General features: G+C 40.6%; 1 protein-coding gene across 2 annotated transcripts in view; it reads left to right on the top strand.

Annotated features, from left to right (window-relative positions):
• Nucleotides 1-25395, top strand: part of OSBPL10 (oxysterol binding protein like 10) — a 112754-nt gene that overhangs the window by 82063 nt on the left and 5296 nt on the right. For both annotated transcript variants that reach the window (XM_084510118.1, XM_084510117.1), the window contains exons 7-11: nucleotides 7152-7298; nucleotides 13003-13486; nucleotides 21552-21738; nucleotides 22843-23025; nucleotides 24556-24709. In XM_084510118.1, the coding sequence (XP_084366244.1) occupies nucleotides 7152-7298; nucleotides 13003-13486; nucleotides 21552-21738; nucleotides 22843-23025; nucleotides 24556-24709 (1155 nt within the window). The remainder of the gene's footprint in view (nucleotides 1-7151; nucleotides 7299-13002; nucleotides 13487-21551; nucleotides 21739-22842; nucleotides 23026-24555; nucleotides 24710-25395) is intronic.

The raw sequence follows: 25395 nt of genomic DNA, 5'->3' as shown, positions 1-25395 counted from the left end.
TATCCAGGATTATATAAATGTTCAGCCCTCTCTCTCATGTTCCAAAACCAAATGCAGCAGTTACCTATCCAGACAGGTACATGTGGATTATTTTTCTTGGTATCTGTAGTTTAGGTAAGTAGAAAATATGCCTATTATGTCATTTTTCCTTCATGCAGTTGGAAGGAGGAGAAATCAGCTGTCTTGCTGATGGGATCTGTATGTAGATGACTCGCAAAGCAAAAAGAAAGATATTTTTTCTTGCCATACTGTTAGGTATAAGTTATAACATGCTTACTTTTTAGTAGTAAAATCCTCATTTGATTATCATCCTCTGGTATTTGTATTCATATTTTAGACAACATCTTAACCCTAATTTCCATTCATCGGTATTAAATCTAGGAAAAGTGGTTAAAGTGGTTTGTCTCCCCCCTCCTGAGGTGGTAGACTTCTTGTATATTAATAGTGTGGAAAAATTTTCCCAGCAATTAAAGCCAAAGCTGGTGATAAATGTGGCAGATGGGACAGCTCCTATGAAATACTCAGAATAGATGGAGAAAATCAGCTGAGCCTCACCTAATTTTGCTGCTTTTCAGAGAACTTCGTGAGGATGAAATTAAAGTGTATGAGCTGCAATAAGTTTTGCTTTCTAAAGTCCCCATTTAAGATCCGCTTGTACGTGTGATGTGGAGGCCGAGGCTGAAGCAACGAATAACCTGAGTTCACCCTAGCCCTGCTTTTCCAACCCTCTTCTTTCCCCTCCTGTGCATTTAGGTTGTGTAACGGCGTGGTGGTAACTGTTGCGACAAGTCTTTTCTGTTTTGTTTTATTCGGAGTGTTCTTGAAGGGGAGAAAAGCCTATTTAAGGAGATGCAGGAGCTTGCTGGATATATTTTAAAAAAAGAAAAAAAAAAAAAGTGTTGGTACCTTATGGATAAGCTTAAACGTGTTAATCTGTAAATTACGATGCATTTGCAAGTTAGAGAAGTGCTTAGATGATAGTGATTTCTGTCTTTCTCATGTGTTTGAACTAAATGCATTGTTTGTTTCAATATTTAGGTTAACGTCAACTGAAATTTTCTATTTGATATCTGTTCATTTCAGTGTTTTATATAGGAATTACTCTTTTCACAGCACATTAATATGCTAGTCTGTGTATAAAATAGTTTAATAAATGCAACTTACTGGACAAGCTAAATCAAATTCAAATCACTGCCGGTAATGGATGGGGTGCAGTAAGCTCACGTTTTTCTATCAGGTGCATGCCACAGCTGGTAGAAAATGCAATTAAATATTTCAAAGGTGTACGTGCTGGAAAAAGACGTGTGACACATGCAGTTTTGTACAGTTGTGTCAATTCTGATACAGCGACAAGCTCTGCAAGAAGCCGACAGCTCATTATTTATTATCACTTTTGGGGGATTGTTAATGTATTTACTGTACAAAGAGAGCTCTAATTCTGGGGTTGAGATGAGTGAACTTCGTCTGGAGCCAATTTGTCACATTAGTGTAAATATTCTAAAACTCTCTGGCCTTACACTGAGTTATATTTAATCTTACACCCACAGAAAACCTGTTTGCAATCTCGCAAGTTACACAAATGCAAATGTAAATGATGCTTGTAAACCTATATCATTATGAAGGGAGTCTGGAAATTAAAATGAAGCCTTTGACTTTTATGTGCACCAGTAGAACTAATTGTAATCAGATGACTCTACAGAAAATACAGCATTACTTGCCTAGTCTGAGAATGCTAATTCTGCTTAATGTTGATTCTGAACAAGACCTGCAACTGATTTATTCCACCTTTCTCTCAGTGCAGAAGTGTTTTGTACGGTGTTACTCTGTAGTATCATTTGGCAATTCTTTTGAATATAGAAAGACTTAAGGGCTAATTCTCTTGCAATATAATGAAATTGTGCCTTTTTATGCAGATGTCTTAAGCTTATGAGAGTCATCCTCTTGCTCCTGACTACAGTTCTTGTACTGTATGAAAGCTTTTCTATGTCTTAATAAAAATTCTTAAAATACTTTGGTCCAGTTACACACAGAATTGCCTTATGAGTCTTGTGCAAGTCCTCAGTGTGTCCGTGTCAGGATGCGTATGGTCTCTGCTTATTATGATTGTGGAGTGCTTACTACTATGATGGAGTTCTGAGTTCTGCCACGTCTTGTTTGCCTTATTCCTTACTCTAAGATCAGCCTTCAGGAATCTCAAGCCTCTGAGAAGGTACCAAGGAAGGAAGATGCACCCTTGGTGAGAAGGACCAGGAGCACTTAAACTGAAAGGACATAAATCTGGGGGGCCTCACAGGGCACATCTATATGAGCGTGGAGGGAGCTGGGCAATGTAATTGCAGGGTCACTGTCTATTATCTTTGAAGGGTTGTGGTGATTGGGAGGAGTTCATGAAGATTGGAAGAAAGTATATGTCATGCTTTCTTTGAGAAGGGCAAGAAGGAACATGTGGGGAACTGCAGGTTGGACAGTCTCACCTCAGTCCCTGGAAGATGGTGGAATAACTAACCCTGGAAGCCATTTCCAAACAGAAAAACATGACCAGGAGTAGGCAGGATGGATTTACAAATTTGCATGCTCTATCAATATGGTAACCTACAACAAGGTGACTGGCTTGGAGGATGTGGGGAGAGCAGAGAGGACTGACAGCCTTCTGGGCTGCGTTAGGAGGAATGTCACCAGCAGGTCAAAGAAGTGACCCCTTTCCCTCTGCTCAGCACCGACGAGGCCACATCTGCAGTGCTGTGTCCAGTTTTGGGCTCCCCACTACAAGAAAGACATGGCTTTTCTGGAGCAAGTCCAGTGCTGGGCCACTATGGTGGTTACGGGACTGGAGCATTCACGTCATGAGGAGCTGAGATAGCTGGGACTGCTCAGCCTGGAGAAGAGAAGGGTCAGGGGATCTCATCAACAGCTGTAAGTACCTGATGGGCTCGTGTGAAGAGCAGGGAGCTGGACTCTCCTCCAGTGATGTGACAAGAGGCAACGGGCATGAGAAAGACAAGCGTGAACATCAGAAAACACTTCTTTAATGTCATTCAAACAGTGGCACAGGTTGCTCAGAGGTGTGGAGTCTCTCCATCTCTACTCAAAACCCAACTGGACACAGTCCTGGGCAACCATCTCTAGCTGGTTTGGACTAGTAGGCATCTCTTCTGACCTAAATGATGCAATGATTCTGCATTTTTTTGTTTTCTACAACCTCCTCCCTCACTCCCCAAATACACTAGATAAGATCTATGCCGTGCTCTGTTGCATGATACGACGTGTGAAGCATGTTGGAAATTGAGCCCCGAGCCTTAGCACTGAACTAATTATCTAAAATCGATTTGCAGCACAACAGATAACATTTGAAAAAATTGAAATGTGTGGAAGAGGCTTTGGAAGAAGAGAGGGAGTTTTGCCCTTTGATAGAAACAAACACTTAACTCCGTGATTCTACCCCAGGGTCGTGCAAATGTCTTTTTCCTGAGGAATTTTTAAAAATGCAGCGTTTCCTTCAGCAGCTGTTACTTTCCCGTACAGATTTCATCTTAACAAAGAATCATCATGTCGTCTGATGAAGACCGCTGACAAGAACATCAGTTTCTTATCCCAGCAGATGACCTTTCTAAATTAATTGAGCCCAGTTCTAATGAAGTGACTTGTTTATAATGGATCACTTCGAGAGCGTGTTTTCACGTCTTCTGCTTTTAAACTCTGAAGCAGGAAGCTTAAAACCTTAAGAGGTATTTCTAGAAGTGGCCTGCTGTTTACATTCAGGTTTTTCTGAAGAATCGTGGTACTTCAGCCCACTGTTGATTAAAATGAGTTTAAATGTAGGCTGCCCTTTGGTGCTTGCTCGTCAAAGGTTCAGTATTTGATTCCCAGGGTTGGCCCCCAAGCCCAGCTCTGTTGTTTGTTCCCAGCCTGGGCTGCACGGCTCAATAGCTTTTACTTTAGGCACTGACCACACGGGAATGGAGCAGCTCACTGCTTTCCTAGTTCAGCTTTGCAATTTTATGTTACAAGGGGGAAAAAAATCAGTCGTATGTGTAATAATTCAGAAAAGCTGCCATTAAAGGATAATCAGTGTAATCTTCTGCATTCTGCTGGGTGCTTACGTGTAGGTTTATACTGAAGTGCATACTATTTTCTGTTCAAAGAAGAAGAAATAAAAGCCTGGTTGCACTTTCGTGGCATTTTAAAGATTCAGAAGTTTTGTATTTTGTAGCTGCATGTCCTAACACCCTTTATTGTGCTTACATGGTGGTGTGTGTTTTTGTTGTTAGTTTGTTTGCTTGAAGAAAGTTTGCATTTGTTGAAAACCAAATTTCTGTTTTCTGTACCTTAGAACAGCAAATGAAAAGAAGAAAATATGTGAAGGATATTGCTTACTGAAGGTGACTGCCATTCAGTTACGGTGACGACAATTTTAACCTGCCACTTAAATTCTTATTTCCTTGGAAAATGAGGAAGGCTGCAGACAACTGATGTCATTCTGCACGCACTGGAGCTCACCAGTGTGTTGAAAGCTCTCGTGGTAATGAGTAGAGCAATGGGATTTTCAGTGCCCTTGCACATCTTAAAATAGCTAAGATAATTAAAACTACAGTCTTTATTGCAGAATGGTCATTAAACACGCTTGATCCCAATGTTACGTTGTACTGATTACCCTCCCTGATGAGCAGCAAGTCATTTAAAACAATGCAAAAACCTCTTTCCTGAACAGCCAGACTGCTTCTAGAGCTGCTCCCTCCTGCTGTGTTCGTTTTGTCCAGGAGCAACCAGGGGCAGTTGTTTTGTCAGGAGCACTTTGAAAGGCACAGAAAGGTAATACCTGCTTTAGCAGGCAGGAAGGAAGGGTTTCTGTCCCTGGCTGAATGTGCAGTCTTCAGAAGCAAAAGAAAATTCTCTGTATTTTTCGTTCTGTAACCTAGTTGATGTGTAGATTGTTGATTTTCTGATGCTGTTAATATTAGAAGTTACGGAGCTGTTACATGTTAACTTTAAAGCTTGTTACCTGTTAGCACTTTGTCTCTGTCTCTCTGTCTCTCTTTCTCCATCATTCTGCCCCCAGTCCACCCCTGGAGCGCAGCCCACCGGGATATCCTCTGGGAAACAGCAGCAAGGTTTTCCCCGTTGGAGCTGTTTGCAGCTAAGCTCCCTGAGCTCAATGCCATGTGACTAGAAACGCAAGGAGCAGATTGACATCCAGCACACACTCTCAAACTCGTTGGATATCAAGGATAAAAAAAAAAAAAAAAGGGGGTGGGAGTGAGGAAGGGAGGTTCCCTTGCTTTTCCCTCGCACTATTAATTCCTGCTGGAGCTTGTTTGCCGCGAGCTCGGTTCATGGCAGTAGCAGAAGAAGCAGTGCTTATTCAGCTCGGTGCTCTCAATGAGGTCAAGCTGGATCAAAGGGAAACCTCCTGTGGAAACGCCTGCTGTAAGTTCTGCTTTTTCCACAGTCCCCCCAGATGAATTACAGCCCCGACAACGGGGCCGGGCTCTGCTATTTTGTGTCTCCCCGACTGATGATTTTGGATGAGGTTGTCAGGCTTTCTGTTGATTGAACCTGTCAATAAGGCATCAGCTTCTGTGTGTTTTGGGAGGAAAGTGCTTACTGTTCTGTTCTTTTATTTGCTGAGGGAGTGGGAAGAGGAAAGTGTGGCTTTGTCCTTTTGAAAAGCACCAAGCTGCTGAGGTTACAGCTCTCCAGATTCTGTTTTATGTAAGCTACATATTCTACTTTCTAAAAAAAGTAATTGCAAAGTGTCTTTTAAATGGCCTTGGATTTCACCAAATAGATATGCTTTTGTGAATAGCCACCTGAACATGTATTTAATTAAAAAAAAAAAAAAGTTTTTTTTTGTTTGTTTTCAAAAGGAAATAAAAATGTAATTAAAATCTTGGAAATGTGCAGTAAATAAATTTCCGAAGCACTCTCATTACACAAGCTGTTGTTCACCTGAGGGATCTCTAATGTGATCGTTCAGAAATACTTTCTCTGAGACCTCATTTTGACTATCAGCTATTTTTAATGAAACTTTTCAGTTGCCAAGACTTTTAGTGAGCTGAAAACCTTCCCCTTTAACGCAGCAAGCTGGCTGTTTCTGCAGGAATGTGTTGCTTAGCACGAAGGAATTCCCACTTCTGCAGGTAGTTACAGCACGGACTCCTTGGGGAATAACGAAATTCTGGGCTGTACGTGTTTCAGATGAATAACCCAACTTTTTTTTTATTTTAAAGACAAAGTTACCTGAAGATACATCTGGAAGGCTTGCAGAGCGGTTTCGGTGGATTGAACAAAAAAAAAAACCCACCACCTGTTTGGGCTGTTATTGTTAATATATTGGAAACTCTGAAGGGAAATAAAGTGTCACAAATCATTAGCCCTTTCTCTTGTCAAGTTCCTCTTGAAGGGAGACGTCATGATGCCTCTTTCTTGATCTTCAGCTGTCTGGAAAATGGGCAGCATCGCTATTGTGCTGTGATATTGTGCATAACGTTGCAAATGGCATAAAGACCCATGGCATTGCCTTACCCCCAGTAATCTAATTGTCTCATTTCTTTATTTTACTTGTTTATTTATTTATTTTTTCTCTCCAAAAGTTGTGTACTTTATAGTCTCTGTCTTCTTCTGTTGATAGTCTTTGCTGTAGTGGTCAATGAGCGCTGATTAACGTTTTATTTGAGGCTTACCTAAGTATCTAACTTCTGAACTTGGATAGAGGAAAAGGGGGGAAAAAAAGTGAAATCAGGTCGTGCAATACCTGGGTGAGAATTATGAATATTTCTGGAGAGGTTTACAAAAAACTCTTGAAGACTCATTTTCAATGGTATATCTCTATTTAATAAAAAGAAAAGCTGTTACTTTAATGTGCTATGACTTTTTTATTTTATTTTTTGGCTGACATCGCTGCAATATGTATATGGGAAGACAATGTGTAAATTAGCATCCGATGATACTTGCCACAGTTGTTCTGAGGATAAGATCAAAATACTCTGTACATCACTGGCTTTTTTTTTTTTAATTTTGTACTTTTATTTATTTATTTTTTTAACAGAGGCTGTCTTTTGTTCCCTTGAGCCAGCTCCATTTTATACATATATAGTGGGGAAAAAACATATTGCATCTTTTAGTCCAGATGGTGATGTTTCTTTTCGTTTCAGCATTCAGCTTCTGAGTTGATCCTAGTTGAAGATGAAATGACAGATACTGAAGATAATGAAGAGGAGGATTTAGGAGTCATGGAAGATCAGCGTAGTGTAATTCTCCATCTCATCTCTCAGCTTAAACTTGGCATGGACCTTACCAGGGTATGGACACTATCTCTTTTTATAATATTTGTGTGTGTGTGTGTGTCTGTGTGTTTTCCCATATAGGTAAGGTAGTTTATCTGTTTATAAGGGTGTGGTTTCAGAGAGCTATGGATTCCTCTTGTCTGCTAGGCAGGATTTCACATGAAGTGGCCACAGCAGACACTGTAACAAAAACAACCAAACAAAAAGATTTAGAAACTTTTTTCTTTTTTCTTTTTTCTTTTTTCCAAGTCTTTCAAATCAACCACGTGTTGTATATGCATCCCATGTGTACACTAAGTCAGGGGGCACCAAGTGTGTGAGGAACCATAATGTCAGTTTTATGGATGAAGGAGATTTGTGTTCAAGTTACCACTTGGTGGAATGAATTCAATTTAATTACTTGGTAGCTTAAAAAAAAAAAAAAAAAAAAAAAAAAAAAAAGGTAAAGAAGCTAGTCTTCAATGTGTCACAGTCCTTGTTTGTGCTAAGCAGGTCATCAGCATCCTTCTGGTCTTGGAACCAGTATTGTTATGAGCTTATCCATACAGATATGAACAGAGAGATTTTAGTGACTGAGAAGTTTCCTATAAGCCCTTGGCTTTTTGAAAATCATGCAGATGTTCTGGAAGCAGGAAATGCATCTTTCTGAATAGTTATATATTCGAGTGGCATTAATAAATAATCAAGATATGGAGTACCCATTCCTTCCACAAAGGTTTTCTACTTATAAAACAAAAAAAAAGTCTTTAAACTACTTCCCTACTTCCTACAAATAAGAGCTTATTCTGCCTTGTTCCTTCCACAAATTAGAAAACAAATAAACAACGGAGTTTGGGATGACCAGAGAATTACACTTGCGTGTGAAATTGCTAAATAGCAGGTTCTTCTTCTCAGAGGCATGTTAATATTTGGAGGAGTTACATCAGCTTTCACCTTGATCTCATATATTAATCAAAATCTATTTTTACTATTACTTTTGTAAAAAGGCCTTCTGACCATAGTCTTCTCTGCTTCCTCTGGAACAATTGACAGTATTTAAAAATACTTACATTTTTAAGACCAAGCAATGCCATGTTCTGTTACTAAGTATAGCTTTTGAATAGCTACACGGAAATTAATGTTTTGTTCTGAATAGGACAAACATTCCGTCATTTAATTTGTGAATAATTTATACCTGTCACTTGTTAGTATGTCTGGCATTATGTACAGTTCATTTTTGGTGTTTTTCTCATGTTCCTCAATCATTAGTAGCTTTTGCTATTTTCTGTTTTGGTTCGCTAAGGCTGTCTGAGTCCATAATATTTAAAGTGGACTAAGATTCCTTATCTGCTATTCTTGTGTGTCTTTGAAACACTTTGTCTTCAGTAACGAACAAGATTTTTTTTCATGATTTCCAGTGTCATGTTTTTGTCACAGCAGAGGAGACAAAAACCCCAAAGACATACAATTAATGTAAATAAAAATAATTCCTGTAAATAATAGAAATGTAGACATTTACATGAAAAATGAGGAGGTAAATATCTATCATAACATTTCCTATACAGTTTTTGAGGATAGTGGTGAGTATTTTCAGCTCTGTACCATGGTGAAACATTAGTATGCATGGATGTGTCTATATAATACCCACAACCTGAAAAGAGGAACAGGCATATGGCAGTTAGATCTCTCTCTAGTGTGTGTGATGCACGAATACACATATGATGAGTATTAATGAGACATGCCACATTTGCACATCAGTTTTCTGACCATTTTAAGGATTAAAATAAAAAATTACAAGACAGCTGGCTGCTTTTTTGTTTTGTTTTGTTTTTATTAACTTTGCTTACTGACATGAGGCCCCTAGGGCCGCAGACGGGTGACGATACAGCTCGGTTTGTTGGCTGTACTGCTTAGTTTTCGTTATTCCTATGAATGTCAGATTTCAGATAGCCTTGGTACTAGTCAGCTTTTGCTGGAAGTGCTTGTGACACTTCAGTTGCTAACATCAGAGGATGTTTTTATACATTTGTGTTTTCCTCTGCCTTCTTCCCCAGGCTTGTTTCTTTAGTTGCTTCTAGGAGCTCAGGATTGTAAGGTGATACACAACTGAACAAACAGCTCTCCTGAGCCTTTGCTGCCTTTTGGTTCTGGATGCATGATCATTATCTCTTGTATCATATCAGAGGAAACAGCATCTTTTCCTTTTCCTAAGGGGTACTTGCTTATGTTAGTGTTGGCCTTGCCTGCGGTGACATGCATTTCCTACAGTGCTAACAGCCATATTTAGTGCTGTAGAGGTGCTTCACTTTTGAAATGTGTCATGCTGGCATGCCTTTTAATGAAGAATTAAACAGTAAAAAACAAACAAACAACAACACAGTGAAGTATCAAATCTGCACGGGGATTTGCTAGAACAGGTTAGTCTTAGCGGTGGCTCTATGGACTTCAAGAGCTGCTGGCAAGAGCTGTGTTGGGGAGCAGGTCCTGGTGGCAGGACATTGTACAAAACTGATATGTTGGACTTTACACATCACTTAAAAGTGATATTGCTGGAAAACAAACAAACAAGAAAAAAAAACAAAAACAAAAAAAACACAACCAAACAAAGAAAACACCGTGCCTCTAAATTGTTTAATGCATTTTAAAAAATGAGAAGTAGTACTGGAAATCACTGCCAGCCTAATAAATGCGTTGGCAAATGGCATCTAAAGGATTGAAACGAATGCTAACAGTTTGTACGGATGGATGGTCGCCCCCCCCGCATTCCCTTACCTTCCCTACGTGGTTACAACTCTACTAAAAATAAAGGGCTGCCAGTAGTTCTGCAGCATAGCAACCTGGTGTAAGTTAACCCTGCAGTTTGTTCACAATGTCCTCTGTTTGAAAATTACAAGGTAAATATATCTTGTAGTTCCTAATTGAGTGGGACGAAAATACCTTATTTTAGTCCTGCGATGACACAGATGACAGTAGAAGGATTTTGTCCCTCTAAGGTAGTGAAAATCTCAGCGTGGTGTATGGTGGTCAGGTTTCAGAAGAAAAAGTGGGTAACAGTGCTGACACATGTCATTTGCCTCACAGTAAATAGTTGACAAGAAGATAAATATCTTTGTTTTCAGGAAGAACCTCCAGAAAAAGGGAAGAATGCCTGTTAAACTACTTATTTTTCACTGTGAAGCCTGAGAGACAGTAAGGATGGAGATTATTCTAACATTTTAGCATGCAGTCAGGAGATTCATTGCTTCAGACTTGGGCAATTTGGTATTTGTTCTGGAGAGATCTCTGTCCATTTAGTTGTCATGCTAGCTTATCCTCAGAGAATAATATCAGACAGTTTTGACCTTTATGTAATAACAACAACAAAAACCCAACCAAATGATGCAGTCCAAACCAATATAAAGAATTTAGATCCTAATTGATTTTTCTAGACTGCCTTCTATTTGGAGGCAGAAAAGTTAAAAACCTCATTCTTTTGGAAGCTAGAGGTGCTTACGCAAGTGCATGGCAGTCCAGTGCTTGCAAGAAAAATGCTGTACACCTTCCAAACTTGTTTGTTTCTATTTTAGTTATTTCTGCAGAAATCAAGATGGGACAAGTTACAAAAACAAAACAAAGGGTCATTTTTTGATGATGCTTGTCTGTGGCACTGTTGCATGTTGAAAATATCAGGCTATGAGATTATTTAGTGAGAGGCAATGTTTTCTAGAGATTTTTTGTTATACTGAAGCCGTGTAAGCTTTGAAAGTCTTTTTTTTTTTTATATGCACTTCTGCCTCCTTTTGAGGAAACAATCCAATTACTCTGTTTTGCAAAGCTTCTTTTCTTGCTACAGGTAAGGGTGTAGTTTCCATTTTAGTTGGGCTTTTAGAGCAAGATCATTGGAGCTGGAGTTCAAATTTCAAATTGATTGCTGAAACTGAATAATAAAAAATGACCAGTGGTTCGTAAAGTCACTTTAGTGGCTGTGTTGGCAGAGCTGTGTTAAGTAAGTAGCTGCAAAGTAGCTAGTGCTTGCAGGAGTGGTTATGAGGGCTACATTTCCACAGTCAAGCCAACAAGATGAAACCACAGCAGTGGTAATGTTGTATCGTGTAAAATTTGCATCATCTCAAGCATGGTCCATAGCTTTCCTTCTCCTCCACTTGTGCTAATAAGAGTCACTCTCAGAGACAGCTGCTTGGACATGAAGAGGGACGCAGTGCTTCATATTTGGCTAAGTTTTCTTGCCCTTTCAAGTCTGTGCAGTGAGCTCATGGTAGTCACTGCCAGTATTTCTAGAGACAAGCCACAGGTGTTGGCTGTGTTGCTGCCAGCTTCCCCTTTGACAAGCTGCTCTTTGACTGTGCAGTTCATATCAAAATGAGATTCTGTGTTGAGGCTCAGTGATGCTGAACTGCATTTTTAAAGATGATATCGGACGACAGGTATTTGGTCGGAGTGAGGCTTTTGCAAGTAAGAAGGAATTGTTTCAAAAGCTAAAAATACCATAAGAAAATCTCCCGTCTTTCCACTTTTCCTTCCAAATTTTTGACTTTTACCTTCAAAAAACAATCTCCTCAGCCCCTCTCCCCCACTGCCACACCAGCACAGGGACTGCAGCCTGGATTTAGCACTCAGGAGTTTGCCACGCATAGTGTAAAATAAAGGTGTTGGCATCTTCTGGGGCCTTAGTACTTCAGTAATCGAGACTGGGTAGAGTCCTCGAGGCTTTCAGAGTCAGAGGAATATTACAGAGGGGAATATTACTTCACTTGATTTATGTCTAAACTTGTAAAACTATTAGCCTATACATGACTGTAGTATTTATACATGTGTAGGAGGAGAGTGAATGTTACCAAATGGAGCAGTGATCTTTTTCTGTGTGTGTGCTTTACTGTGATGATATTAAGACTGAACCATTGTGACGAGATAATTTTTTCACATTTATAAGTTTTCCTTGGAAATAATTACGTCAGGAATAAAAGTTTGTCAGCTTCTATTTCATTATCCGTGGGATTCAAAGGTCTGAACTGTGCTTTGGTCCCACTTTGAATTATAACAGAGGGCGAGAGTAGGGAGCAAAGGGATTTGTTTGAAGAGTGGATCATTGTCTGTTCTAAGTAATCCTCTCCTCTGGGAAAGGGAACAAGTAAATGAAGTGAAGAATTAAGGAGGAAAAGGAAGGGAGCTAAAAGAGGAAAGCAGAAGAATTGCTGTAATAAAGGACAGCAGTTGTTCTGCATCTGGCATCACTGAGCAGCTTGATTCCAGGTGTGTGTGTGTCAGAAATCCCTTGCTGGTCACACAGGAGTGACCTCCCATCTCCCCTGCACCAGGTATGGAGGGTGGGGGGAGTGGAGGTGGCCAAGGAGCGGAGAGAAATAAATGATTCTAGGTCATGTAGCCCTTGCCTTGTAAACCAGGAAAAATAAGAACAACGGTTTGTGTGGTAAACTGAGAGGAGAGGAAAAGGAAAATTTTCGTGTGATGGGAACTGGACCTCCCTGTTGCTGGAGCTACTGTTGAGAATCCTAATGAAATAGGAAGCAGCCTGCACCGCTATCCAGGCTGCTGCTTTTTCCTTCGCTCGTTATTTACACTAGAAAGACAAGGAAATTGCTGTGGCAGAGGGGAGGAAAACATGCTATCCTGAAACGTGGCTAGGCCAGAATTGTAGCTGTCTTAACTGTTCTCTCCCCTACGCCTCGCTGTAGTGTGATCACGGGGAAATCATATCTGCCTTTGTCTGCTTTGCATACAGGTAGTGCTTCCAACATTTATTTTGGAGAAAAGATCCCTGCTGGAGATGTATGCAAATTTCATGGCCCATCCAGACCTGTTTTTGTCAATTGCAGCTGGAGCCACTCCCGAGGAAAGAATTATCTGCTTTGTGGAGTATTATCTCACAGCTTTTCACGAAGGCCGAAAGGGAGCGGTTGCCAAGAAGCCCTATAACCCTATAATTGGTGAAACGTTTCATTGCTCGTGGGATGTGCCTAAAGATAAAGTGAAACCAGTCAGAACTAACGGTGCCTCTGCGCTTTCTAAGGACCCAGCCAAGGAGTTTGGCCAGGAGCAGTCCACGTGCTACAAGCTGAGGTTTGTGGCTGAACAAGTGTCCCATCATCCGCCGGTATCTTGCTTTTACTGTGAGTGCAAGGAGAAGAAAATGTGTGTGAACGCTCACGTATGGACCAAAAGCAAGTTTATGGGCATGTCGATAGGTGTTTCTATGGTAGGTGAAGGTAAGAAATGTGCTTTTATTTTCTTTAGCTAATGTCGTGGGTGTCCAAACAACAAGCTTATTTGGATGGGGCTGTGAATTATACCTGAAGCACGGTCATATGTTAAACTGCACTAGCAAATACCTGCTGACGCTGTGCTCTGTAAAAACATTTTTCATCGTCTTGCTCACTCTTAAAGTAATATCTAATTTGGTAGTGGAGAGTTAGTTGCACAACTGGAGCAAAGAAATAGGAAAAAATACGTTTGTACTTAAGCCTAGCATTTTTTTTTTCGTAGTTTCTGTAAAGAATCATGGTTTCAGTAGTGCTTGCTAAGTTGGCGTGGTGTCTCAAGCTTTACAGCAGGTCATATCGGTGAGGTATAAGTCATTACTTACTGTATCATACATGCACGGTCTGCTTTGTGATAATTCAATGCTCAGCAAGAATTCAGAAAAACAAGGAAATGTGACAATTTAATTACTGGATGGTCTGAACTGATAAACCCACCTGGATCGGTGTTGTTACTGCCTGCTAATCTATTGATTTAATGTTTCAAATGACTTAGTCCCTTTTGCCATTTGAAGATAATTTCCTGTGTGTGGCTTTTGTATTTTGTCTTAACTAGTTTTTAGACTGTGCTGTTAATAAGCAATCAGAGAAGCAGCAGAACAACTTAGAGCAATTACTTCTTTTCGCCATTGTTATGTTAAATACAATCAACGTTGAAGACAGTAGAGAAGTAGAGCGGGAACAAAACAATTATGGTGACTAAAAAAACCCACCTGATCTCTGAAAACACACAGCTATGCTTTGCTGTTTCTGCTGGAAGTAAAGAACAAATTCAAGCAGTAGAAATGGCTACAGAAGCTTCGTTCCTCATGTCAGTAGGTTCCCTTCTTTGCACCCGCAAGTGGAAGAGCCTTGAAACTTCTTCACTGCTGGACCTGATGTTGTTATAGTTGAAGGCTGTGTAACAGTGCTGCTGCTTCCTTCTTTCTGTGATTGAGCTTTTCTGCTTTTTAGACAGGGTTAAGGGAGATGGGAAGGGAGTGTGAGAAGGGAGATGGGTCCTTCTGTCCCTCTCCTTACTGTGCTGCTTCCAGCCTCAGTCACTGGTCTCACTTGCCACATTTCCCCAGTACATAACTATTTCTGATACTGGTTTTCTCAGTGAAGGGAGCTGTTTAGTGGAATCAAAATCAAACAGAAAACCACTTATGATTATGTAGGAGCTGGGAAATTCTTCTTGTTGCTGCTAGCACACTCAGTTCCCTGGCATGGGGGATGTCTACTGTGGGGATTATTTAAGACTTCAAAGTCCTGATGTGTCCCAGTTTTGAGAGAGAAGGGTCTAGGAATTAACTGCTTCCCTACTCCAGGGATTGTTTAATTTGTGTTTGTGAGAACAAATTCCCTTCCTACCCTCCCTTACCCACCTCCCCCCTTTCTTTTTTTTTCCATAACCCTGCAGAGATCCCAGCAGCAGAGGCTGGCTTTGGGGAGCATCTGTAATGGGGAACCTTTCATTGTAAGGTTTCCTGCTGTCTTTATGGTTGGCACTCGGGGAGGAAGTTTGGTGTTACCAGTTTATAGCTGTCACTCATCTTTTTTTTTTTTGGTCCATGTAAGCAATCCAGAAGTGTGCAGATTCACTGTGACAGCATTTCTGCGGAGTGATGGAGAAACTCTAGAACAGCCCAAGTATTTCTGTTGCGTGCTGAAGACTGGTAGCAAGAGGGAGAAAGTTGTACCACTGAATCTTTTCTACAATCTGAAAGCAGCCTAAACCTGACAGCCTTGGTTGAAAAGGCTTGCTTCTCGGTGTGGTTTCTTCACTCGAGACTGTACTTTGTTCAAATGTATATTTTTTTTCTTTTCTTTTAGTTCAAGGGAAGTCTTCCTAACAAAGCTGGTGTGTAGATTTGTCAAGCTGTGCGAAAATGAGAAGCTGCTACAGCCATTTTTTATCACGTCTTACATAAGTATAAAGTCTGCATTAGGCTGAGCTTAGCGTGAGTGCTGGGGAATACATTGCAGAACCAATAAAAAGTAGCAGCTGGGCTCACAGCGTGGAAAAACTATGTCATTTTGTGTCTCTGGTAATGCAGAGCCTGGTAATTTGTTGATGTGAAACATGATTTGGAGGATTTTCTTGTTATTTAAGGACGATTTACACGTAGCAGCATCTCAAATGGAGTTTGTCTAGCAAAGAGTAGTTGGAGGCACGTGATCAGTCAGAAGGTACAGAAAGAGGTAGTTAAGAGGTAGTTAAGATAGAGTTAGCTACCAGAAGCTTTCTCACAGTGAGGTTGGCGGGGAAGGTTGTATAACCTTACTGGTACAAGCTGTTAAAACCAGGTTAAGCAAGTTTCTCAGGAATGATTGAAGTATGACTGATCCTGCTTTTGATAGCAGACAAACTGACATCTCGTGAATCATGGAAATCCTGGCTTTTGTTTGTGCATTTCTGGTTTTGCCACTATGTACTGGATGACCTAATTAACCATGTTCTGTTGATATTTTTTTCTGTTTTCCTCTTTTTCATTATGAACATTCAGCTTCTTCTCCTGGCTCTTGCAGGACATGTTCAGTGACATTGGCAAGTGTCTAAAATAACCTGTAGAGTTTGTTCCCATACGCGTGGATGCCTCTGACTATTTGCTCGGTCAGTAAGGGTTTTAGATTCTGCAAAGGCAGTTTCCCTGATATCTCTAGTATGCCTATGACCTTCCTGAGGCTGCATTTAAATCACGCTGGTGTTGACACGGTAGTTTCATTACCCTGTGTATTCCTTCAGTACTATTTGATATATGTGGAAAAAAATCCTTCACAACAAAGCAATAGAGAGACAAACTTACGCTGCATTCGTGCATCAGGTAATTTAGTGCTAGGAGCAACCACCTTGTTCTAGTTCAGATATTTAACAGAAGGATTTTGTGTGACCTCTACCTTTGTTGTGACCTTAGCGTGAATGCAAACAGCCATGCTCTGTTTTGAAACTTTACTCCCTCCTGAATTTTTTCGTGTGGCCTGCAAGCAATTGAACAAAGCTTTTCTTATTAATTTGGGCTATTTACACAAATAGGGTAGTACTGAATTTGGGGACCTATATTGTGTAAGGAGTATGTTAACATTTCTGTGATGTTTTTTGAAAGTATTCTTTTAACTAGTCTTAATGTCCTTAGATGTGTAGAGCGTGTTGCTTTTTATCCCTCGGTGTGAGAAGCAGCAGTGGATACGCCGAAACAGGACGTCATGGAATTGCCAAGGCTTCTGTAAGGATTTAAATAACAGGTAGACATGAGGGCAGTATGGATCCGTCATACAAATGGTGCAGCTCAGGATCCTAATTGCACGATACTTTGTGTGTGCTGCCTCTCGAAGTGGCTAAGATTTTTTTTCCCTATGATTTTTTATTTGTTAATTCAAAGTAAATATCAGCTGCAGAGATGCAGAGCGCGTAGGCAGGCACTGCTGGAAATCCGTGTGAGAAGCAGCCTTCTCTGGTAGCCCTTCATCTTCGCTTCCCAGAGCTCTGCATCTGTTTTGTTAGAGAAATGTCTCAACTTTTCCTTCGCTCTATGACAAAAAACGTTCTTCAGAGCAGCCAGAGCTGAGTTTCCTCGGGAGAAAGCAGGGTAGGAGAGAGAGTATTTTGCATATAAGAATTCACGTTGCATGCACAGTCCCTAATTCTGGTTAATGTTAATTACGTACTAATGAGAGAGCGAGGGAGGGGAAGAGGGTGTAATGAATAGAATTGTATTAGGATTTAAATTAGCAAGAGATGGAAGAGTCAAAGTAAATATTTAATGTGTTTTACATGGTCCAAAGGATCTTTAAACACATACTGATTGTAAGATAAGGGTTTTCTAGCAGAAGAGGATGTGCTGAGCACACCTCAGCGTGGGCTCCTGTTCTGCTGATGGTTTTTGTTCCAAAATTTGATTCACTGGTTAATTTTACAGAGAACATAAAATAGTTTTAAGTGGTTTGCTCTGTACCATCAAGTGGCTAGTTGTGGCTTGTAATTTTACTCCTGCTATTTTAAATGCTTTAAAAACTCAGAAACACCTCAAAATTTATTTTAAAAACTGAAATCAACCTTGAAAAGGTTTGATAGGTAGGGAAAAGATTCAGTGCTCTTTCCAGGGTAAATCTAAATGAAATCAACAAGTGTTTTTTTCTTACTTTTTTTTTTCTCTTCAAGTATATGCATGCATATGTACGTATTTATACATGTACAGGTCTATAATTTCTGTTCCTGAGGCTTAAGTGACTTTTTAATTTACCAGCCCTGAACATCGACTGCTCCATGCAACTGGAACTACCAAAATATTGCCCTAGTACTAATTTCTTTATATTTTTTTTAGCTCAGTGGTTTCAGAATATTTTTGTACGACATGGTACTCACTACTTAATTTAGCAAATGTCTGCAGTTTTTGGAAACTGAGCAGTGCAGAGCAGCTGGCTACAACGTTTATGAGATGATGAGGGCCTGGTACTGGTGTCTCGTGTTTCTCTGTGAACTGGTGTGGCTGGTGATGAGCTGCATCTGTGTGTGCTTCATCCCCCTGCGTAACTTAGCCTTGTTCTGCTCTGTTATGAATAATGCAGCATGAAGAGCCTGTTAAATCAGGAAACTGCTCCGGGCCATTTATGACCCACATACCATTTGTTGTTCAGATTGATCTCCAAACAATCAATGGGAAGCATTAAATTTCACATGCCTCTTCTGCAGTTATCGATCCAGAGCCTCCTCTGGGTATTCCATCAATGTGCGGTACTGGAAAATCAATTCACAAAGCTCCAGCAGCAGTGAGGGACATGCAGTTGTCAAAGGGGCAAAATTAGATGCTGCGAACAGCGCTTCCCTTCGTGGAGGCTGGGGAGGCGTGGAAAGGAGCATGGCCGTGAATACATTGTCCTAAAAGCAGGAGGAAATGGTGGTGAGGACATTTCGAGGGGGCATTTCAAATTTCAGCACTTGTTTACCAAATATTCGCCCATCTCTACAGGATTCTTTCTACTAATAGGCTAGATTGCTAAATCCACTTTTCTTCCCAGAGTACTTATCTGGTGCATCCTCCTTGTGTCATAGCTGCCCAGAAATGCTTAAGTTTGTTTGAAGGAATCTGCAGTTTCCAAAAGAGCTAATGAAGAGGAAATGGTAGTGAAAATGGGAGAATCTTCTGCAACTTTTCATATCTATTTACTTAGAGTGATTTTTTTAAACATGAAATGAACAATCCCCTACAGTCACGTCTATCAGTCACAATGAAATTGTACTTAAAAGTGGATGCTAGGAGCACACCCCACTTTTAAAACTAACTGTTAGGTTTTCGTTTCCGTCTTTTTCATGTCTCAAGATCTAAATTTGGTGGGTTAAAGCGTGAAATCCAATTGTGGTATAGATGTCCCTGTGTCATTTTGGCTTCCTCTTCGGAAGGAGAGCACAGGGCTTGGTTCAGACCTGGTGGTGCAGCTCCAGTCTTCGTGGTGCTTCAGGTACAGGAGGTTTTGCACGTGGACTCTGCAAACAGTGGAGTGGAAACTTGGGGTCCTTTGGTAGAGCTGAAAGGGCTGTCAAGCTGTGGGTATCTTAAATCTTTCCTTTATTCTTTTTTAGATCGCAATTATTGAGCTGGAGTCGTATTTGGAGTGAGGCAGCGCTTCGTTAAAGATGTGTTTATTCAGGTGTTTCAGGAATTCAAAAAGCGCACTACCAAATGCTCAACAAAAATACTGCTAAGAGAGCTGGCTCAATTTTTAATACCTAACCTGTTGTGGTTGTCAAATATTTACAGTGAAGGTCACCGCTGCTATTTGCTGTTCACTTTTCATTAGAGCTCCACGTCCTTCCCACTCCTGTATGCAGAAATAAAGCTATCGATCCCATCAGAGAGACAAAAACCAGCTCAAACCATGGCAGCTCCCTCACATCAGAGGAGGGTGGCTGGGCCCTGAGAAGCAGGAGGCTCTGCAGAAGCTCACGTGAAGTTGTGGCTCCTAAAACCCAGTGAGGAGCACCCTGCTTGACCGTGGTACTGGTATTAGACCTTCACGCTGGAAGCCAGTGCTTTCAGGTGTTTTTTTTTTTGGACTGTGTGAGGGTTGTGTCTGTGCTTAGACCATTAAGGCTGCTTTGATGTGATGCGACCTGATGGCAGCACCACAGGCCGTGCCATTTCCCACAGCTGGTTCCTGCTACGGCTGCTGCCTGTGGCTGTAATGAAGAAGGCAGAGAATAAACGGAGGAGAAAGGGAAAAAAAAAAATAAAAAGGGCATCTGCAAACTCGATTTCTACAGAACCTGGCTCCTAGCCTCTCAACTCCTGGGCATGCCCTTGGTGTCCCAGCACCTCGCTGCTGTCCCCTGCTCCTGTTACAATCCTCTGGGTAGAAACTGGTCAGCTGCAGACTGTCAGGTTTCCTTTCTGCATGTTGGCAGCCACTAGCTTGCCATTTTTTAATATCATCATCTTGGTGAGAAGCTTCTTTATTGTTCTCTATTAATTTAATGTCGTTGTAGCAGCCATTTAGTGAGCTCTGCAATGAGCACAGCCTTCTTTTTGAGTAAAAGTTCTTCCTGGTGAGTGTCCTGGATGAATTGTGTAGCTCAACCTTCCTGCCATGAGCTTGGTTTACCTGCAGGTGTGGAACTGAAGAAACTTCAGGCGAAACACGTGGATCTCTGTTCTAGAGAAAAAAATCCAGCAGAGCTGGATTTTGTTCTAGGAGTCGGAGCCAGTATTTAAAATGATGACTCTCTGAGTGCCGCGCTGCTAAATTCTGAATGTTATTTAGACTCGTGCTGCCGTACAGCGTGAAGGGCATATTTTTATGTTGACATTACTAGTACCTTGCTCCTATTCGGTGCTTTTTCATCATTACGTTCCAGATCAATTTGCAAGATGTGTTGTTACTGCCTTTAACGCACAGACAGGCTCATAAATACAGCTGGTAACGCGTTGCCGTTCTCCCCTCTCTGCCCCAGGGTGAGGGTAAATTGGCTTAAGCTCATCTCGTTGCTAAACAGATGCTGTTACTGTGTGTGTGTCAAGACGATTTTCCTGATTTTGTGAATGTTTCTGGGGTCTGAGTACTTCCCGGGATGGGTTGTTTTCAATCCCTGTTGCGAAAAAAAAGTTTTCAAAGTATAATCTTTGCCTTTAGATGGTTATTAAATGGGGTATAAAGGAGTGTAAAACTCTAATAAAAATATAATACACACAGCTGGCATTGGCCAATTCTGCATGCAGGGTTTTTGTTGCTGTTTACCTGATCTTATGTCTTATATCCCCTTCTTTGCCATCCTAAAAACCAAACTACAGCTATGGTGGGGATAGAGCTGTGTCAAGAACCTTAGGGGAAGCTAAGATCTTCTGATCAGACTTGGAACTTTCTTTGTAGGTCCAAATAACATGGGAATTTTCTGCTGCCAGCAACTTTCTGTGCATCGCAGAGAGTTTGGTCTCAGTGGCCCCTCATTGATGGTGCAAGACTTTAGCAAAGACTACGTGGGAAACCAGGCATTTTGGGGAAAAGGAACGAGCTTCTAGGAAATTTCCAGGTGGCTTCCTTCAGCCCAGCTCCCGCTCGCACCCAGCCTGACCTCTCCTTTTGCTCCTACCAGCAAATAGTGGGCCAGCAGCCAGCAGAGAGCAGCTGGTGGTATCTGGCTGAATGGGGAGCCAAAGGGCCCTTTGGCCATGCCTAAATGAGCATCCAGAGCTCATTTGGTTGGTGGGGGGCTTTTTTGCTTTGTTTTCTTCAAGAGAACGTGATTTGTTTTCAGGTTCAGCAGTTTATTGCTTGGCAGTGAGACAGAATAAGTAATCCAGCCAGATTTTCTGATAGGCCATTTGGCACCAGGAAGAACACATATTAGTGTTAGGTGATTTGAAAATGCTCGTTTGAAGAAACTTCTTTCAGAGAGCAGGCTTTTCTTAGCAAACAGTACCCTCCTTCAAGGCAGGTTGCACAGTGTGGAAGTACGTTGTGATGGCAGTATTTGATCAGCGACTGTCAGGCCTTATGAACGAGCTTTAATCATTTCACTTTCAACCTCCTCCTTGCCTAGGTGTCCTTCACTTGCTGGAGCACGAAGAAGAGTATGTTTTCACACTCCCCAGTGCCTATGCTCGCTCGATACTCACCATCCCATGGGTGGAGCTTGGAGGGAAAGTCAACATCAACTGTGCCAGGACAGGCTATTCCGCTACGGTCACGTTCCACACCAAACCCTTCTATGGGGGGAAAGTCCACAGGTAAGGGAATTACTCTTGTTCCTGTTGACCTGATACTGGATTTCAAAGGAAAAACTTACTTTGACATCTGTTTGGTTCCTCTTCTGGACTGTTTTGTAGAAAGATAACTATTTCTTTTCCTGTTAATGCCTGAGGAGGCTTACAGCTTTAGAGTGCAGTTTATTGTAGCTACACATTTCATGTCATTTAACCAAATTAGATAAATGTCTCTTGTTGAACTAAAGTCAATGTGTTCTTCCAGGCTTTTCCACCTGTAAAAATTGCTGTCAGGTATTTAAATGGCTTGCCCTGTGCTATAACCTAAATACCTATGCACAGTGCAGGAGCAGCAAAAATATACATAAAAAAGTAATATTTGTGCTACACCAGCTGCTGCTTTTGTGCAAGAGGTGTTAGAAGAGCTGATGGGCTGTTTTGATGGGAATTTTTCTGAAAGGTGCAGATTAATAATTGGTGCCCATCAAAATAAGTGAAATTTGGGGAAGGTTTTGCTGTATTAGTTTAATCATTTAAAAACTTAACTGAGTTTACTTGATATGGGTTACTAAAAGCACGTGTGCATTTTCATACAGACACACACACAAGAAACTCCTCCCTCTGTTTTGGTTTTCTAGTCCTACCTGTCTATTTTGCTCACTCTTAAACAAGTTCCTGAGCCATTGAGGTGACTTTAATACTGCCTCACAGCAGCTGTGAGACTGTGCAGATCTAAAGAAGAAAATAAAGATACCTGAAGTCTTTTACAGGTATCTGACAACATTAGGTTCAGGTGTGAAAAATGAACTTCAAAATCTTGTACTGATAATTTCACATGAAGGCCAGTTGGTTTTGGTTGTTTTTCAGGCTGATGAGATAAGCAGTTCTGGGTTTTAAGCTGGGGCACTGCTGTGCTTTGGGAGAATGTGGTCCCGAAGTTAGTGCTGTGTTAGCAGAGCTTTTGTAGGTTGAATCTTTTGGGGGACAGTGTCTTTATGTTTGAAATACTATTTTGTAGGTGTAAAAAAATGCATGTAGCCTGCAGTGCTAGTGCTAGCTTTCAAATGCTGATAATAAATGGTGCCAGTTATATCTTTTGTGGCCTTTTTCTTTTCCTTCTTGTATTAGGGTTACAGCCGAAGTGAAACATAATCCCACTAATACCATCGTGTGCAAGGCACAGGGAGAATGGAATGGTACGCTGGAATTTACGTACAGCAATGGAGAAACCAAAGTGATTGACACCAACAAATTACCCGTTATCAGGAAAAAGATAAGGCCAATAGCAAAACAAGGCCCACTGGAATCAAGGTAAAGGCATTACAGTATTGTGCTGCTTAACCTCAGATGAAAACAGCGGTGAAACAAACCGCAGTTATAAATGGTGTGGTTCAAAAAACCCCTGCTTTCATACAGCATGTTAATCTAGGCAGAAAGAGCTGCAGCTGCGTGTTGGTTCTTTGGTTTATAAATTACATTGCCGTGATGTATACATAAATTTTCTAGAGGAAAAAAAAATGCTTGTATGCATTTTAATGAGTATTTGGGAACTGGGTGATGTGGTCTTCTACATGCTTCTTTGATTGTAAATGGCAGTCAGATTAGTCAATTTGTTACAGATAATTTTGCGTCTTATAGTTCACGCTGGAACTTCAGGTGTTATGGATTTCATATATATACGTAATATATAAGCACACAATGTATATGTATATAAATGTAAAGTGTGATGTGACATGTGAATACACATCCATACCTGTTTTTAGGCTGTGAGAACTCGTCATGTGCCTAATTCTGACTAGGTACCTTAGAAAAAACCTTTATTTGCTGTCAATAACCGTTTACATTTATCTTCAGAAGAATCAATATTTTTATTGAATTTAGGAACATTTTATTGGAGGATTTAAAAAACATGAGTAAAATTTAATTTTATAATCTGTAAATATATTTTTATTGTACAAAGGTGCATCATGAGCCTTTGTGCAGGGTCAGATGTTATTTTCTACTTTCTGGACACGCTTGTTTATCACAAACTCATTTTTCAGTGTAGGTTAATAACAGAGTTGGAGTAAATCAGGAAACCAGCAAGTCTGCAATATATTTGTTGTGTTTTTGACACTAGATAGCAAATTATAATGACCCAGTGTTTCTGCAGGATATGCAGCTCATCAGATTGTAAACAAACTCATCTAAATACCCCTGGAAATATGTGAAAGTTGCAGTCATTTTCTTAGTATTTTTCTGGGCAAAGTTGTTGCTAAGCTCATATAGTGTGAGGAGGCATTGCATCTGAATACTGTCAGTCAGGTGAAAAACAAATTGGGTTATGTACTGATAATTATCCTCAACTGGAAATACAGTGTAGACCTTGTGCATGCTGAGTCATGTACATCAAGTCTTCTGTTAATAACCTGGTGGGAACAGTCAGTGAGTGTCCCAGTGTAATGTGCTCTTAGCCTTTGTCTAATGTTCCCTTAAAATTGAAAAGTAAATGCAGAATAGATGTTTGTCATTTGGGGTAGGTCATCAGTAAATAATGTGAACAGGAGATGAAAGAGAAAATCCATCAGCTTTGAGAAAAACAGTCAGGTCATAAAGAGTCAAGAACATGAACAAAAGCTGTGGAGAAAGTTAACTTGCATGGTAGGTTCCTGGGAACTGAGCGTGTCTGAAGATCTGGTCCACAAATGAATATTCTCCTGAAAGTGGTGGTTCACAAGCTACACAACTTGCAGAAATAGCTTGGAGAACATGCCATCAGTCTGACCCTTGCTTTGCTCCTGGTGCCAGGCTATGGCAAAAGTATTCTTACTCTGTTGCTTTTGCTCCTTCCCACTCACACAGGCACCTTTGGCAATATGTCACCAATTCTCTGAAAGAAGGTAATATTGATGCAGCAACAGAACACAAGCACCACCTTGAAGAGAGGCAGCGAGCAGAGGAGAGGCAACGTATGGCTCTTACAATGCCCTGGAAACCAAAATATTTTGCCAAAGAGGTACTTGTATCAGCTTTTCCTTAAGGGCCCAATAGCATCTTTGTGCATGTGGTGGGGTGCTAGTACAAATGAACATGTTTGTGTTTTTCTTACCATGGGCTAGTGTTGTTATATATCACTGATTTTTTATTTTATTTTTTATTTTTAATTTTTAGTAGAGTGTGGCTTTTAGAGAAGAGCAGTGGATTATTCCATGCTTGTTTTATAGACTCATTCACCTTCCTTCAGTCCTTCAAGTTAGATTTAATTTAGCAATGAATTTTGGAGACCTAATGTTAGGCACCTAAAGCTGTGCTTTTTACCTTGAAACCCACGCATTGCTTTGCAAATGCTCTGTAGTCACGTCTCCTACTAATCTTGTTCTTAGCGTATTTAGGTGAATGTGATCTAAGGATAATTGTCCAATGTAAGCAAGCATGGACAGTCTAAACAGTCTTGGGTTTTATCTGCTTGAAATGAGATAGATTTTACTAAGTTCATCTTTGTTCTTTCTTAGAGGAAAGGAGAAGCAAGTTAGACTTTGAGGGAATTATTACATGACTTGTTAAGTCAGCCAGCATGTGCATCTGTGTAAACCTGGAGTTAATCTGTTGCATCTTCCCATTGCTTCTGTTCCCCTTTGGAACTTTTTTCCCTTCTGCCTAAATTACCTGTAAATTCATTAAACGCAGAATTTTCAGGTGACA

This window comes from Aythya ferina (genome assembly GCF_964211825.1).
Source record: "Aythya ferina genome assembly, chromosome: 2".
Taxonomy (NCBI): Eukaryota; Metazoa; Chordata; class Aves; order Anseriformes; family Anatidae; genus Aythya; species Aythya ferina.
This window is presented reverse-complemented; position numbering and strand designations above follow the sequence as displayed.